The sequence below is a fragment of the Zootermopsis nevadensis genome, unplaced genomic scaffold (assembly GCF_977971745.1).
Source record: "Zootermopsis nevadensis isolate Lab colony 2312 unplaced genomic scaffold, Znev_1.0 Znev_ptg000002l, whole genome shotgun sequence".
NCBI classification, from domain to species: Eukaryota; Metazoa; Arthropoda; class Insecta; order Blattodea; family Termopsidae; genus Zootermopsis; species Zootermopsis nevadensis.
The window spans coordinates 21,352,912-21,370,654 of record NW_028259134.1 but is presented as its reverse complement, the minus strand read 5'-3'; the positions used below and the strand labels follow the sequence as shown (position 1 = coordinate 21,370,654).

Genomic DNA, 17,743 nt, shown 5'->3' with positions numbered 1-17,743 from the left:
GTTTTGTTCGGCAAATGTATTTGGAAACTGAGGTGTCGGGTAGATAACATTCAGATGACAGGGAAACTGGAACTACCGATGTCAGCAGTAAGCACATCAGAAACATTGGCAATTTTCTGTTACTCGGCTTCTGGCCACACGGCTATGATCTGCTGCTGCAGCATCTTTATGAAGCTCAAGGTCACATTCACAGTCGGAGGATATTAAGTTTTTTGAAACAATCTCCAAAGTAAGCTCCTCTTTAATTTATTTTTATACAAAATTTGCGCCATTACAATGAGAAGAAAACTGTATTCTCTTGAGAATGGTGTACCACTCTTAAACAGTAAATCTGCAAGAAAGTTTCTAAACCCCACCCTCCCCTTCACATACAAACACACAGTATACAAGAGGTATGTTATTTATTTTTGTACTACTTTAGTATTCCATCTGACTCACGTCTGGAAACTCCTATCTCAGAGAGCTGACAAAACTGTGCGTTTATGGGAATGACATAACCTCACAAATGGATCTGGACCGTCTGCCAGTAAGAGTTTTCCTCCTATCATAAGTGTTACATCCAAGTTAGAGCAGAAAAGCACAACAGCAATTCAATTAGAGCAGTGGGCAAAATTCCAGTGCCATAATTGCTTACAAACTGGTTCAAAATGAGAAGATATTTTAGCAGCATCCTCGTACGTTGCACGTCAAAATCGACAAGCTGTTAAACAGTTTAGAAAAAGGCCAATAAAGTTTAAATATACCTAGACAGTAATCCATGTCCAACATAATTGTCGTCTCTATAAAAAAATAAAATACATTTAACATATTCAAGCAATACAATATATAAGTACCTCAAAGTACTTTTGCATTAAATCTGTCTCCCTGGCTGCCAGCTGACTCTACAAAATGCAGTCTATTTTTTATTTTATCCTCATTACTTCAAACTATTCTCGTCAAGTCACACCAAAATCTGTTACATTGTCACAACCCTCACACGGTAGCCATACGCAGAATAACAGCGAAGGGGGTCACCAAGACCGCCAGCATAGCCTCATGCCTGCAAGCTGCTGATGGCTGTTCTGTGGTGTGCCCTGTCTGCTTCTTATCAACCTCCTCCTCCTCCTGTTTCTCCTTCAGTGTCTCGGTGATTGTCCTGCTAATTGTCCTCATGAGCGGATAGTTACTGGAGCCACCACCACTGTTGTTGATGCAATCTCCATGGAAGTCATCAGTGTCAACTGACCAGACCATTGTACCGGCTAAGTCGAGTTTTATGGCAAACTTGACCTGAAAGAAACAGGAATGAAGTGTCAAAAACCTTACTGTAACTCATCATGAGCCGGAATAGCTCAGTAAAATATTTTGCAACAGGCTGGATGACTAAGATTTAATTCCTGGCAGGAACAGGGATTTTCCTATCTGTTCAGAAGAGTTTTGAAGCCTCCAACCCAGCCTACCCTATATTACCCTTTTGAAAGCTGCATCAAGAAAATTATTAACACAATTTCAACAGAAGTCCCGCCTGTAGAAACGATTCATTTTAGACCTGAGTACTGCCTCACAAGTCCACCATGAGAACATTTACCTTCTCTGCGATACTGCGCTCGTCGTCGTACGTGATCACTTTGTTGCCCTGCACTGCATATGGCGTCATGGAGTTGTCATCCCAGAATGTCTTCCAACCGTTCGATATATTGACACATATCTGGGAACAAACGGATGGATTACGCAGGAATTATCTAAAAATCCTATTTATTCAAAATAACGAAAGTATTGATGTAGTTGGTCAGACCTCTTTTAAACTCAATGGTTGTAGCAGCGTCAGGCATCTGCAGTGTGAACCCAGAATCGAACTGCCTTATCCTGGGCAATATGCTTTAAGAGACTAGATAAAGATTAAGTATGTAAGACTTGAGGTTCTCACAGCGGTGAATATGAAGATTTCTGTCTTCTGGGTTATTGCGCTGTGTAGTCTGGTCGATGTTAACCAACGTTTCAGAGGTCATACTGCCTCCGTCATCAGGGCCTGATGACGGAGGCAGTATGACCTCTGAAACGTTGGTTAACATCGACCAGACTACACAGCGCAATAACCCAGAAGACAGAAATCTTCAAAGATTAAGTAGTAAATAAATGCATTGAAATTCCTTCTGGAGTTGTACTCTGTCGTCAGAGCACTTTGACCCCTCTCTTTGTAACTGCTGACTGTGTTAGATACCTCATTATATCCCATAAATCCATCCTCCTTGGTGTAAGGTCCAGGGAAACCTTTAGGACTTGCAGGTACATCCATCACCATGGGGTTGTCCTCATTCTCCAGCAGGAATGTACGGCCGTACATCGGCAGTCCCAAAACCAGTTTCCGGGCCGGGGCTCCCTGCTTCAGCAAGTACTTGATTGCATATTCCTGTCAACATTAACGCTTGACGCTAATTGTATGCTATTATTAAACCTAGGACTTCTTCTTCTTCTATGGCTCTCCGGTCCGTATTCGGTCGATGGCCTCCTCAATTCTCCTCTTCCATTCGGTCCTCTGTCAGGTCCGTCTGTCGGAGGCTTTGATTGAGGTTTCGAAACATCTTCCTTTTTATGTGCAAGGTTGTTAGCCTTGCGACCAACCCCCAACCTGGAGGACCAGGGTACCTGTCTTAGTCTGACCTCTCCCCCTCGACCAATCTGGCTAGGGAGGACCTACCAGTAGCTATGCTACCGCCAGCATAGCTCTTGAGACTCTAGGCATACTGTGAAATATGTGCAGTCTAGCTAAATATATATATATATATATATATATATATATATATATATATGACAGACATCTTTAGAAAGAAACGTGTACATACGCTCCATATTTAGTTTTATTTATATTTACAAACTTCAAAATCAAGTTAAGTGATGTGTATAGTCTAAAGCAAAGGCAGTCCACAGGAATGTGTAGAAAATGCATTTGGAGGGAACTTACCACGGTGAGCGTGTCATCTGGCTGTGTGGATTTCAGGGGTGCATTGGCCCCCACGCGTTTGTCCCAGGAGCCATGAAGGTCATAACACATCGCATGAATATAATCCAGGTACCGGCTGAGCGCCGGTATGTTGTACGCTGCGTCGACCGTGTCTTGTCCCACACCCAGTGCCGCAGTCAGTAGCCAGCCATGTTTGTCAAACTCCTCACGCAACTCCTGCAACACATATTATAATGCAGCAGCCCGTCCATAAGCCACGGAAATTGCGATGAGATCCAATTAAAAAGAAAGCTAGTTCTCAGACTGGAGTTAACTATATTGACTAATGTTCTTCTGGTTCTCAGTTCATTCAGACAAATTCTGAGACGGTACCTTCAATTAGTCCGCGATCACTTCCTTCCCTATCATTTTCAATTCATTACTCATGAATAATCGTATTATTTGATGATTCGGCAATTAGTATTATATTTCATTCTCTCTCCTTGCATCGCTGATAACTTTTACTTCGTCATGCTCACCTTTACAAGGTGTACAAAGTTCTCCTTGTCTCCAGGGGCCCCACCCCTCTTTGCTGGGTACTCCCAGTCCAAGTCCAGGCCATCAAAACCATATTTTCTGCAACATTCAACACAACCTGTGAAAAGCGTAACAACGACATCATTTTGGTACCTTTAACAGACAAACCAGTGAATGGGGCACACCTGTTTTTGAAAGGTGTTCTTGAAACATTTAGCCACGTGTGTCCTAACAAGGAATTAGAAAATAAGGCAATACACTAAATTGTAACAGAATTTTGGGACAAAGAAAGTGTTTGTCAGTGGCACGTGCTCCCTGAATGCCAGAACAGCTGCAATTATTCATTGACAATCATTTCTGTGTCTTCCTTTAAGAAACCGCAATGAAATAGAATTCTGGGAAATAATACATTAAATGGGACGAGTTGGCTCTAGGTGTGGTCCAGTGGTGGATGCTGACAGAGGCTGTAGTGGACTTTTCAATTTTGTAATCTCACAGAGTACTGAGGAAGTTTGATGACTTATGACATTAAGTTGCTATGACGGGGCTAAGGTAATTTTTACTTTGCAACTGTATATTTGTATCTGTAATAAATGAACATCAAAATAAGCGAGTTATGAAGAAATGACAAAGAAAGCATTTGGAAAATTTGCTTACTCAAGGCGGAGTATACCATTTCTCATCTGTAGTGAGTGAGGTAGTGTGTTGTACTTGTTATTTTAATACATTAAACAGTCCCACAAACTAAGGAACAGTTCAAACTCTAACTACCTGATGAAGTTGGAAACACTACTGATGAAGGTCTGTCTGCTGGCGGGATTTGAAGCCATGATAGAATAGTTGGTTGACCCCTCGTTCCAGCCGCCTATAGCCAGTGACACTTTGAGATGTGGGTAACGGTTCTTCAGGGCAGTCATCTTCTTGTAGTTACCTGTGTAACACGCACATTTAATCTAAATTTTAAACTCGGTTCAGGACAAGCGACTGACTTCAATACAGTAAAGGATGGAGGCATGCGGTCAGGTTCAAATCCTGACTGCTTTTCCCATGATGAAAAAGCCCGAAGGGGACTGGTGGGTCCCACTGCTGGCCGGGATATGGTACCAAAGTGAATCAAACACAAGTCAGGGAAACAGTTAAAAAAATTGGTTAAGATAGTTTTAATTTTGAAGATGTCTGCTTGGCCCCCGCAACTGCTGCCATTATCTGCACAACTTAAACCATCATTCAAGACCCACCTTTGCCATAGTTGTCCTCAAGGTCATGGTACTCATCTAGGCTCCGGATTGTGTTGGTCCTGTTGTCGAGCCCAGCGAAGGCATACACGAGGTGTGTGCAGAGTGTTGGATCGAGGTTATCTAGCGACCATGAACCTCGGCCAACTCGGTAGACGGACCAAGTGCTCACATAACAGACCACTAGTCGGCCGTGCACGGTGGCACCCCCGACTCCTGCAACAAGCAGTCACTGGGAAGTCATGTCTGCAAGCTTGTTTTCTGAAGCTACTAAATGGATTTTAAGGCAATCTGGTACTTGATAACAAACTAAAATTTTTCATTGCAAATTTACACACAACTTAAGAGTACCAGCGTTAATAAATGATATTGGTTTTCCACTCCATCTACATAACAACTTTAAAACGTTAATATTTCTTTTCATATTGTCATGTAACTTTGGGCCCCAGCACATCCAAATCTGACCCTGTGAAGACCCAAGTCAATTGGTACATGTTGTAAAGGACACACAATACACAGCATGAAAGGTATATTTTCTTAGTGGCTGCCCCCCCCCCCCCCAACCAAAATGATTAAAATTCATCCCATGTTTATGTTGCGTAACAGGATGCATATACTATTAGGATTCCAAACAGAGAGTGAAAATGATTTCACATGCTGAGATAGGAAGGTTATGCCTTGGCCTGAGAGGACTACTGACGCACTGTCGACCTAAGAGGAGTGCTTTCTGTGGAAGCAGTCTGAAGTTTACAAAGACACACTTAAACTGCTTGGACCAAAATCAAATATGTCTGAAGAAAGTTCTATTTCCAAAATTGTACATAATATAGGTAAAATATTTCCATCTGTTCATCTGATGTATACTTTCCGATATGGTGAATACGTCTACACGCAAAATGACGATTACAGCCTACCCTACCTGGCAATGTGATTAAGAAAACATTTTATTCTCAGTCTTCAACATTGGTAATCTAAGTAATATTTAAACATTCAGTCGGGAGACCAACACTGACACAATATAAATATAACTGCTTCTGTTTGTTGTTAAACTTCTACCACTTTCCTAATTTTGCGTATTGAATTCAGTACAGCAAGGATTTCATTTGACTGGTAGACAGCTGATATATATGGCCGCTAAAAACCCAAGGCAGTTCATAAATTTGTTTTCTTCACAATTCCCCTATCGCAAGACAAGAGTTTCTCGGGAATAGCGTTTCCGGTGAAGTCAAAGGTCTAAACACATCGATTTGTGAGAGCTGCAACCGGTAAGACTTCTCCAACAGCATAGGCAACCATGACCGCATCACGTAGTAGGTAGAGATGGAAATAACTCGGGATTTCGCGAAAATGAAACAACCCGGTAATCCCGTACGGTAGCTCGGCAAAGTCATGTTTCCTCACTTCCTGGTTCATCGGTCTGTGTTTTGACGCTTGATCGTCGAGGTTGATGTTCCAAGCTCTGTACAAAAAAATGGTCTCTTGTCTCTTGTGTTTAAGCCGTTCACTGTTCATTAAAATAAACAAGAGTGGAAACAGATCGCGTATTTCATAGATGTTTTCCTTCTAATCCCGCACGCTGTATTGACCACTGACCTTAATACCAGTTTATTAAAGATAAAATTGTAATCGCACTGTAGATATCACATTGCAAGATAAACCATTCTAGGAGGGGCACAAATTCTTATACGAGCTTCATACAATAATGGACTATAGCTAGGTTCAAACCAACAGTAAGAAAAATTATTTAATGATTTAATTCCGTGAAATTGCGTTCTGCTGTTAGAGAGCTAAAAAACGAGGGCGAACGGACAGACACCATGCCTACATTACGCGTTCACTTTATGTTCTTCGTGCAAAGAACGCATTAAGGGGTATGAATGAATGATATAACACACGAATTCAAACATATCCAGTGGCCAAAAACGTTTAAATATAATAACAACTTTGTCTCTCACATTAAGGGTGTTTGGAAGAAGAATATTTGGACTTCAGAGTTATAAAGTGACAGAAGGATGGAGTAAATTGCATAACTATGCTCGTTGCCAAATATTAGGATGATCAAATGAAGGAGAATGAGATGGGAGGTGTATGTAGCACGCATGGGAGATGAGAAATACGTACAGGGTTCTGGTTGGAAAACGTGATGGGAGGAAACGATTTGAAAGATACAGGTATGGACGGAAGGATAATATTGAAATTCATCTTTAGGAGGCAACAGTATTTCTTACGAGGCGGGGAATTCCTTGAAATGTTTAGTGGCAACAATTTTCTCAAGTGCAACTCTGCGCCATGGAGTTTCAGATTACAAGGCGTAGATCGGGAGCATTATTACGAATAAATTTGAAAAGAGGCCATTTTTACTAACCGAGAAGTCAGATTAGTCAACATATGGAATGAGAATTGAACTCGCAAGCTTCCGAGCTTTAACCACGACGCGACGTCTAGTTCTTGGATTGAGACAGAGAGGAACTTTGCCTCCTTTTCTCCTATGCACCTTCATGGCTTTGGTGCTTGAGCACAGGGCTTACCCTCCCACAAAGATGTCAAAGTTCGTTTTAAGAAATAAACCGGTTTCGTTTTCAAGCAAAAAGAAAACTATTGTTAACAAGGTACGAATTAAGCTACACCAGCCACCATCCGGTTAAGTTGCACAAGCCAGTGACATCAACAAACGTTAACCAACTTACCCCCTCGGAAGGCGTCCACATCCGTCGTGATGGAAATCAAAGGCAGCAACAGGAGTATAAAGAACGCTGGCGTCTTGCGAACTTCCATATTGAAACACTCACTTTCACAAACTACAGACGCAACCTTCACAAAGAAGCCCACAACAGCCGGTGAAAGAGCGGCCCTCGAACGAGCATAACCCGTCAGTACCGTTAGTTTGTGACCTGAGGTGGTTTCCGACTTCACAATAGTATTGGCATTACGTCATTCGCCAGGTAATGCCTGCTTTCAATTTCCGAGAATCTTTCATGTGCCCTTATAGGATCTGGTCTGTTACGCCCTTTTCTATGACATCCTGAATTCTTTCGTATTGCTCCAGATAAAACCAAAATGTATGATAATGTGCTGCTTGGTCAGGGTGATGAATGTGGAGGGATGGTGGAATGATGATTAGGAAGGGAAAGCTGTAGAACTTGAATAGAAATTTGCTGCATTACCATTTCATCCATTATGAAACTTCTTGAAGTCTCATGGGATTGAACTGTTGTCCCTGCTGTGAGAAAGTGATCTCAGAGGCGTGTACTGTCTCTAGCATCAGAGCTGTGAGCAAGCGGAAAAGCAGTATCAGTTTTAATTTGTAAGTTTAATGTGAAACATGTAAAGGGAAATAAATAATACAAGTCCATCAAAGAACTTCATATCATCACAAGCTTGTCGACTTTCAGCTAGTTACTGTCGTAATGGGAAATATTTTTTTCTATTTATTCTTGAAATCAAAGGATAAGACCACTGAAGTAGCATTCTGTCCATAGTTCTGACATGGAATTCCAAATCAGACAGTGCTCTATTTTGAAATAAATCATTGTTATTCCTGAGACATTAAAATAAAAATATTTGTGAGGTCAAACTTTCATGGTCGTCTTCTGAATCACAGCAATTTTAGAACATTTCAGATCATTTCTTATGTCTGTGAGCCAGAAACATGACACCTTTAAGTATGTATAAGCACTGACTTATCTGATGAAACCGAACAAAACTGGTTCCATGGCTGGGGTTTGACCTGTACTGTTAACCTCGTTATCATACGTTTCCAGCGAAATCCAGTTCAATTTACTTTTTAATCATTGTCACATTTGGAATCACATGATTTCTTTAAAAGATGCAAGATAAAGATTATTTATTTGCTTGAGGTATTCATCATGGAGAGAATTCAGATGGTAGTATTCTGTTTTGTACCAAAATACAATCTTGCAGGTGATTACCAGCATTTAAAAAAAACATGTTGTCTCTATGTTCAGGATAGATTTTCATCTGAAATGTTGGTTACCATCCATAAAACTACATGGTGTAATAAATTGGAAGGCCACAAAATGGTATATTTATTTATGTTTGCCATTTCACATTCTGAAATTTTCATCGCTCTCCAACACTTGTCCTGTGCAATGATGTTATAGCTCATATCAAAAATTACTGCGTCATTTAGGAATACCATATCAAAGAATGCTTTTGGAAGTGTTGCAAGCTGTTATAATCAGCAGTGTACTGAAATATTTTATTAAAAACAGTTTATAAATTCTGCATATTGTTAAATTTTTTATTTAAACACATTATGAAGTATATTAATTGAAGTGAAAAAGTAGGAAGATGGTGGAAGGGCAAGGATAGGGCAATCATACAGTTTTAGATTGTGACAATGAGAGGTCATCAGTGGTATCTCAGGATTATGTAAATTGTTGACCTTGGTGTTTATGTTCATTCACAAAACAAGTGCATAATGGGGATTTATATGTCTGTCTGTCCACCTGCTTACATATTTTATTCATTAAATTCGGTATGAGGGTGTCGAGTGAATGTTTGAGAAATTTAATTTTGATTTGTATCTGTAATTACTTAATGGTTAATGAGGTGTACAAGTCAGTAGGACAGACATCATAACAATATCTAATTTTGAAAATATGTATATTGTTATTTTATACCATTCATACAGAGATTGAAAATAGTGAACACAGTATTCTGCTCGAAACAGCCATCTGCAACTTCCCATACCAGTCTGTGCAGAATTTTTTTGAACGTAAAATTTAGGATTTTCAAATTAAATAAAAGCCAAGTATTTTTTCTAATAACTTTGAACTATTTGATTTCTGTCCAGAATCTGGTCATCTGTCCACCACTTTTTCTTTCTCTCCGCCTCTCAACATCCTCTTGATATCTCAACGGAAGACACAAATATAGTTCAGGAAATTTGGCGGCTGTGCCGCAGGGAATAAGAACCTGGGCAGTCAGAAGCAGCAGTCACGCATTAACGGAAGACAGGTCGTGCCGTATAGCCAAATATCCTCAATGTACCTCTATCCAGTTTTAACGAAATTCTTCAAGAGACGCGAGTTGATGCTAAATATGGATCAAGGGTCAGTAGGAACATGAATTTAGAATGTTCGGGTTTTCATATATCAGTTAGTTTTTGTCACTGATTATTTGACTCTCAGAAGGGGAAAGTTTCGAAATTGTCTGGCAAGCCAGAAGTGTGGCCTTGAAAACGTGATTTTCAGCTTATTGGTTTTTATTGACTGTACTGGTTGGCCTCAAGGCAATCTAAGGTCAGCATCCATTATGTTTATTTATATATCTTTATTTGTGCTTTCATTCCAGACTGTTAACCCTGCTCATTTCCCTCATCAAGTGTGTAGATTACCAGACGACTAGCAATTGCCGTTCGCAATGTTGTCTGTACTCGTGCCATTTGTGTCATCAAATGTTCGACAGGTGAGTGATTTGTATTTGTTTTTAATGGCCAATAACGCCGGTAAGAAGTTGTAGGAAATCTCATTTCCAAATTATGAAATGAAATTTAATTTGTGCAGTAATTTGAGGTTACATTTAGGTTATGTTACACGTGTTTTCAAAGTTTTAGATGTTACACCTTATGGAGTAATGTTCAGGAAGAAATAACATTAGTTTTATATTTTGCTTGTTGCTTAAATGTTTTGATGAAAATATACATCAGAAACAAAATGGAAATTATAATAAAAGAAAAAATATATAATTTATATAAACTATGTTAACAAACACAGTAATGTGATTTGCGAATGGTTTTTTTTTTGTGTTTTCATTTGAATGTTTCCTCAGCGATACATGTGAAGATTTTTTCCCGTAGGGTTGCAGAAGGGCTGCCATTTTGCACTGCCTGATGTCAAGGTGGACAGGACAGGAGACCCTCGAGCAGGATGATCCAGAAATGTGGGCTCTTATCCACGAGGAAAAGATGAGACAGAAGTCAGGATTGGAGCTCATTGCATCGGAGGTGAATAAATCCATACCCCTTTATTATGTGATGCATATGTAAAAGGAGCCTTTATCTTACCCATGGTTTGTCTTTACATTATAGTGACCTTTTATACTTGCATGATGTTTCGATCTAAATTATTTTCAGGGATCTAGAAAAACAATTGTCTGCTTGCGATTTCAAGAGTTAATGGAGATCAGTGTCAAATATACGATCAATAATAACTGCTAGTCTGTCGGCAAGTTTATTTTCATCAGTGGTTAGTAGATTTAAGTTGTATTTCTGGAGCCCTGGTTATCAACATCTGTAGTTTTACTAGCATTGTTAAACACATACAAGAGTTGGTAAAGAAATAGTGGCGACACTGCTTAGCTTGTACAGAATGATTTGCTAGTTGTGAAACAGGTGACAGGTTTATGCATCAGTAAATGCTCCTGTGTACCACTGCAACATATACGAGCCAGGAAAAGGATGTTGTCATAACATTCTACTTTAAAATTATGTTTGTGAAGTTGCAGCATTGCTCCTTCACAATGTAGAAGCATAAGGCTGTAGCTTCAACAGTTTCTTTGCTGCGTGAGATGAGGTTTCTGTTTTTGTACCCTGAAGCAGGCATATTTTGTGAAACATTATCTTTATTTCTATATATTTCTTTTATATCGCATTGAAAAAGCTGGTTGTTTTTGGTGAAATTTTCAGTCACACTTTCTTCAACACAAATATTCTATAAGAATTTTAGGTACTTGTGGGTTATCGGGACACATCGCTTTAAAAATAGGTTAGGTTAGGTTAATGTGTGTGTGGATAAATGACATATACTTGAAAGTTATTATATTTTATTTCAATAAATGACAACTAACCTAACCTAACCTATTTTTAAAGCAATGTGTCCCGATAACCCACAAGTACCGAATTTTATATTTAAGGACCCTCAGTTCAACATTTACCTTTTACATCTGTTCTGGATATAAACCCTTATCTTTGTTATTGAGTCTTTTATCTAGTCAACTACTCCTAACAGAGCAGAATACAGGAAACTTCTGGCAGATTCTTTAGGGCTGTCATCGTCTCATGTTTAAGTAAACTGTCCACCAGTACCTGCAAACAAGAAAGGTGTCCAGTAAATTCAGATTGGGGACATGGTATCCTTACATAGTTAAAATAAATCCAGAAGATGGCAGCACCCTGACTTACCTTGTATGCTCCTTACCGATGTTTATTTTTCCAGAATTTTGCAAGTCGAGCCGTGCTGGATGCTCTGGGTTCATGTCTCAACAACAAATATTCTGAAGGCTATCCTGGACAGAGGTATGCCCCTCTCTGCTTGCTTCCTGATTTCTGTAATTTAAATGTAACAAGGATGTGGAGTACTGGCAGAATTTTCTCTTTGTATTGCTATAATAAGGAAACACGTGGGAAGCTAATTCTGTGTTTGTTTCCTCGAGTGATTGCTTATTCTTTAAACATCAACCGTATTTGTCACGTATCAATAGCAACAGCTGTTGCCAACTGTTTATTGTATACCTGTACTTCTTTTAGGTTAGGTTCTTCTCTGGAGAAGTATTTGATATGGTGTTATAACCTGGAAGTGTTTCTGCAGATACTTGCTTTGATATGTCATCTTCCTTTTCCTGTTCTCCAGCGTGAATACAATATTTCTAAAATACTTACGAACCCCTCAAAACCCAGTAGTAAGTTTATGTACCATGTGATTTACCAATCAGTAAATCTGCGCTGTGCATGGTGTGTATTTATGGATTCTTTATAATTCTCATAATAATCCATTATTATTTCCATAACCACTTGATCTTTGCAATGGAGATGAATTGTGTTTCCTTTGAGATAAGAGTTTACTTTTTAAATAATATTTAGATGGAGACTGTCAGTCATGATAGCCATCCCGTTGTCAAGATGTGAATTTGGTACATATATTATTGACTTGAAAGGCTAAATCAAATTTTTAAAAATATATCACACAATATTCCCTCTTCCACCCATGGACTGCAGAATGGTGTTTCTGCTGTTCCCAGATATTATGGTGGCACGGAGGTGATCGATAAGATTGAGTTGCTGTGTCAGAAGAGGGCGCTTGAGGCATTCAATCTCACCTCATCTGAGTGGGGTGTCAATGTTCAACCATATTCTGGTTCTCCAGCCAACTTTGCAGCGTATTCTGCCATTTTGAAACCGCATGATCGCATTATGGGGCTCGACTTGCCGCACGGAGGACAGTGAGTCAGTTTTTAAGTATATATAACGCGCTTATTGCTGGTAAGAACAGTGTTTATGAAATTAGTATCGTGCTGACATGACAGAATTAAATTGTAATGTAAATGAGAAGTCAAAAATTATGCCTCATAACCACTGACAATCAAAAATTTGCCAAAACAGTTTGTGAGGACATGAACTTGTTTAATCTGGCTCAAGATATGGTTCATATGGCAAGTATAGTATATTTAGCCTCCATAATTAGATATTTCTGGAGTGACTACTTTTAGGACAGCCTGTACTCTTTTCTTTCTTTTTAGTGATGCAGGATTTTAGTTTTTCGCTGTCGTGTAGTTGTGGATTGTGGTTTTCTGTTTTGTGATGCTGCGTAATCTTGTAAGTAGTTACCGACAGTTTGGAGGAATATATTGTCTCCATTTTCACTGTAGATTGGAGTCAAGTTCAGGATGCGAGTCATTTATATGGGGTCGGAGCAGCCAATGGGAATGAGGACAAAATATATTACTGTAAAAGAAAGGCCCTGGAGGAGGGTAGCTTCCATGGAACTTTCTAAAGGATGAAACTTCCATGGAAGCTTTGGTGACAGTGTTTCATGGCATTGACTGTCTGCCCTCTCATTTTCATAAATATGTGGTTTATGTCGACAATTTTATATTGTTTTGTGTTAATAGCCTTACCCATGGCTTCATGACCGATACAAAGCGGGTGTCTGCCACATCAATCTTCTTTGAATCAATGCCGTATCGTCTTGATGTCAACACTGGACTCATTGACTATGACATGCTTTACAAGACCGCAGTGCTGTTTCGCCCACAGCTTATAATTGCTGGGACGTCAGCATACTCCAGACTCTTGGACTACAAGCGCTTCAGAGAGGTATAAGATACAGGATTATATCCTGGTAACTGTCTGTAACTCATGGAAACTTGATTATCTTCTTCATTGAATCTTTTGAAGCATTATTTTCAGAACTTTGCACGTGTTTGACAAGGCAGCAAAATTTGATTTTTCTTTGGCCATGTGCTTGTAATTTAATCCAAAGAAGAGTTTACATAAAAATAAGGACTGGCATTCTCATTGCTATCAGTTTAAAAATTGTTTATTGATCGATATTTATATATTACCTTTCTTGTGAGACGCTTTGATACGATATCCCATCTTAGTGTATGTAATATTATTTTTTTCCCTTGAACACACTTTTATTTTCTTGTCAGATTTCTAACATCTCATATATTTAAAAACTTATTATAGATGTTCTTGTCAAATTCATGAATGTTTTTAGCTGTCTCGTTCATATTTATGATATTGATGCTGCTTAGTTTCGATGGAATTAGAAGTTCAGTTGTGTCCACTCTCACAAAGTTACCTGTAAAATTACTGAACCTTATTCTGAACCTTATTTCATATTTCCAGTTTTATAATAACCTCTGTGACCCTGTTGAGTAGCTGGTGGTGGTAGTCACTGCCGTCAAAGGATGCTAGGTAAGTACTTTTGCCGCTGGAACAAGACACAGAAACTTTATATTTCAGATCTGTGATGAAGTGAAGGCTGTGTTGTTGGCAGACATGGCACACATCTCAGGTCTCGTGGCTGCGCAGGTCATCCCATCTCCATTCGAGTATGCAGACATTGTCACCACTACGACACACAAGACCCTGCGTGGAGGGAGGTATTTAATAGCTTACGTTCAGTAAGATTTAATGTGTATTCCTTCTGCTGACGCTTGTAGGAGCTTCGTCATATATTGAGGGTTTCCATGACAGTCTTCTCAAATTTTCTTTATTGTCCCATATACACTTTTCTCATTTCTTTGTCCACTCTTTCCTTAGTCCGTTTTGCATACCTTCCTCCACCTAGTCTCTCCGGTGGTCGATTATCGACATCTTCACTCTTTTGTGCTCTGAAATTACTTCTGAATGCATAACGCAAGCATCGCTTTCTTTTCAAGGTCCGGTGTGATTTTCTTCCGACGAGGCACAAAGTCGGTAGACAAGAAAACAGGAAAGCCCATTGAATATGACTATGAGAGTCGTATCAACAACTCTGTGTTCCCATCTCTGCAGGGAGGTCCTCACAACCACGCCATAGCGTCTGTTGCAGTGGCCCTGAAACAGGTGAAAATGGAGGTGGTGCTTACTCTGAGGCGTTGATGTACTCAGCGCAATTCTCTTCATCACTTGTGTGATTGTCCAAGAGATATGTTGGAATTTACGTTCTTGTTGAGAGCATTCTGACGGTGAGATCCGAGGTTCTCATGGTGATAAAGATGTTGGTCTTCTGTGTTGTAACACCACTGGACTTGTAGGTTGATACAGTGAGCACTGTGAAACTCTGTTCTACTTTTTTTAGGCTCGCACGCCCGAGTTCCGTGAATACCAGAGCCAGGTCCTACGCAATGCAAAGGCAATGGCTGCGGCTCTGGTTGAGCGAGGCTACGCTCTGGTGTCTGGTGGGACAGACACACATCTCGTGTTAGTGGATCTGCGCTCCAAGGGTCTGGATGGCGCACGCGTAGAATCTGTGTTCAATGCGTGCCATATCACAGCTAACAAAAATGCCTGTCCTGGTGACCGCAGCGCTCTGAATCCCAGTGGTCTTAGACTTGGTAAGATTTTGAGCTCTTCATTTCCGACTTCAGAATTTCAGTTAATTATGTGAACTGTCATAAAATATAAATCTATCATTTTTATATCTTTGTCACTAGAAGCTCTTTTTTGAGGAAGTGGCTCTTCATAATGAAGAAGTATGTAACGTAACATTTTTACTTTGCTGGGTTTTGTAGATAATGTGTGAAAATTTTTGATCTTGTAAATATGTAGATATTCTTAAAAATTAATTTTAAATTTTATGCAACATGACTGCAGTGACTGGCCGAGTTGAATTTTATTAACGAGTTCCACATTAAATGTATCAAAATGTATGAAAATATTATGTAAATTTTTTATGAGAAAATTGTGTTTATTTTCCTTATGTGAAATAAATGTAATGATGACAATGCTTATGGAACATAATTAATATGTAAGTTATAAGATGTACAAGTTGTGTACAATTATGTGATTGGTTATTGACAGGTGCACCTGCGCTGACATCGCGGCAGTTCAAAGAGGCAGACTTCATTAAAGTGGTAGAAATGCTGGACCGCGGTGTCGCTATTGCAGCAGAGGCAAAGATCAAATCGGGTAATGAATGAATGAATATCTTATTACATGGAGTGATAGCTGGGGGACGCTACTGGACCTTTGCTACCTGAAGGAAATATTATTTTAATCTGTAAGATACTATCATCACAGCTATATTTATTATTTTTTTTTGTTTTCTTTTCACATTGTTCATAAAATTAATGAATATGTGGACAGAACCGTACTTGACAGAGGTAAGTACTGAATCGTCTTTTATATTGTTATGTAATTGCGCGATTTAAAAATATGGTGTTATTCTACTGCGGTTCATGTACTGGACCATATGATTCTGTTTGTTTCTTCCAGTCCTCTAACGTTGTGCTTATTCTTGTTTGTAGGCAGCAAAATTAAAGACTTCAGAGATTTACTAAGCTCTGATCCAGACATCAGACGCCAGCTTCAGGACCTGCGAAATGATGTGCACAACTTTGCTCAAAAGTTTCCCATGCCTGGCTTTGATGATCATTAGTACCCTGAGCTGATAATTTGTCGATGATGCGCCATTTTGACTGACTTGCATTTATGCAGATAATTTGAATGCTTGCGGACTAGCCAACAGCGCTGATGTATGACGTTGACCATCTGAGGTTAATATTTGCGACCCTTGGCGGTTGTAAAGGGATCATAAGGCATATTTTGTCTGTGGTACACTTTTGTAGGACAGATACGTAATGGACATGATACTGCATTGGATATACTCACACTGTAAGTTTTTGGAGAGTAATTTTGTCCTAATAATATTTAAAAGACTAAGAAAGATCATGGAAATTTCTAAGCAGAGTAGTCGGCCACTAAGTCTGATATTCATGAGAAGTGTTTTAGATATAGAAGGTTTTTTGTTTGTTTTTAAATGACAGTATTTATTTTACTTCGTTGTTGTGCAAGCAAAATACCGTATTTTGCCTTATGATTGACCTTACATCCGTGTTAAGCCACAGACAAGACAGCGGCATTAAGAGTGTCATTTGAAGATCAAGTTAATGAATACAGAAAAAAGTTAAACCCATCATCCAATTTTTCAGATAAATATTTATCTTTTTCAAGAGGTCAAGTTGACAGTGACATGACATTTTCATGGTTTTTGTCATGTCATTTAGGAAAAAAGAATTGTGTTGAATATGAATATCAAAAGAAAATGGGTGACCAAACCATTGATATCAGAGCATATGTTTGCAGGTTATATATAGCATTTATCTGCGTAGTTGCAATTTTTTTTTCCTTTGGTTGTGTTTGCAGACTTCTGTAATGTGATGTGCTGTCCATACTTTTGTGGCATTCTTTAGAGCTGATGTATAATATTATGTTTTTTTGTATATGGTGTACTTATTTTTGTATAATTATTACTTGACATTGCAATAATTGGCTGATTCTGTATGTTGTTTCATATTTGTCTGAAACTCTTTGTCCCTCTTAGATGTGAGATGAATTAACAACAGACGTGTTTCTGACCCTTTGGTGTAAGGTTCTTACACCAAAGTGTCAGAAACACGTCTGTTGTTAATTTGCAGTTGTGGGGGGCATTTGTGTTTGTATTCATTATTTTAACCTATAAAAACCCAGCATTCTTAGCATGACATAGTAGGAAAGGAGGCAGCAGAAGTAGTACTTGTTTTCACGAGAACTTCTTTAACCACCATCTTTCCTCTGTGTGTGTTAAGAAAGCCTTTTGTCTCCTTTTCTCAACCACGTGCT

At 39.1% G+C, this 17,743-nt stretch overlaps 2 protein-coding genes across 4 annotated transcripts; one reads left to right on the top strand and one right to left on the bottom strand.

The window, feature by feature from the left end:
* Nucleotides 1-223: 223 nt before the first annotated feature.
* Nucleotides 224-7,511, bottom strand: Cht2 (Chitinase 2). The gene is made up of 8 exons (XM_022077881.2): nucleotides 7,380-7,511; nucleotides 4,696-4,908; nucleotides 4,229-4,388; nucleotides 3,460-3,556; nucleotides 2,942-3,157; nucleotides 2,201-2,389; nucleotides 1,568-1,687; nucleotides 224-1,269 (listed from the first exon to the last, which is right to left on the bottom strand). The coding sequence occupies exons 1-8, from the start codon at nucleotides 7,465-7,467 to the stop codon at nucleotides 973-975; spliced, it is 1,380 nt and encodes a 459-aa protein (XP_021933573.2). The 5' UTR covers nucleotides 7,468-7,511; the 3' UTR covers nucleotides 224-972.
* On the top strand, nucleotides 7,501-17,425 carry LOC110836563 (serine hydroxymethyltransferase, mitochondrial). 3 transcript variants are annotated; one of them, XM_022077879.2, is made up of 11 exons: nucleotides 7,501-7,634; nucleotides 10,009-10,122; nucleotides 10,514-10,660; nucleotides 11,871-11,950; nucleotides 12,673-12,873; nucleotides 13,543-13,747; nucleotides 14,402-14,541; nucleotides 14,821-14,986; nucleotides 15,222-15,477; nucleotides 15,944-16,051; nucleotides 16,390-17,425. In XM_022077879.2, exons 2-11 carry the CDS (start codon nucleotides 10,078-10,080, stop codon nucleotides 16,518-16,520), a joined length of 1,479 nt encoding a protein of 492 aa, XP_021933571.1. In that variant the 5' UTR covers nucleotides 7,501-7,634; nucleotides 10,009-10,077; the 3' UTR covers nucleotides 16,521-17,425. The 3 variants fall into 3 exon arrangements, with proteins under 3 accessions (XP_021933571.1, XP_021933570.1, XP_021933572.1); XM_022077878.2 differs by lacking the exon at nucleotides 7,501-7,634 and adding an exon at nucleotides 9,630-9,767; XM_022077880.2 differs by lacking the exon at nucleotides 7,501-7,634 and adding an exon at nucleotides 9,809-9,897.
* The last annotated feature ends 318 nt before the right edge of the window (nucleotides 17,426-17,743 follow it).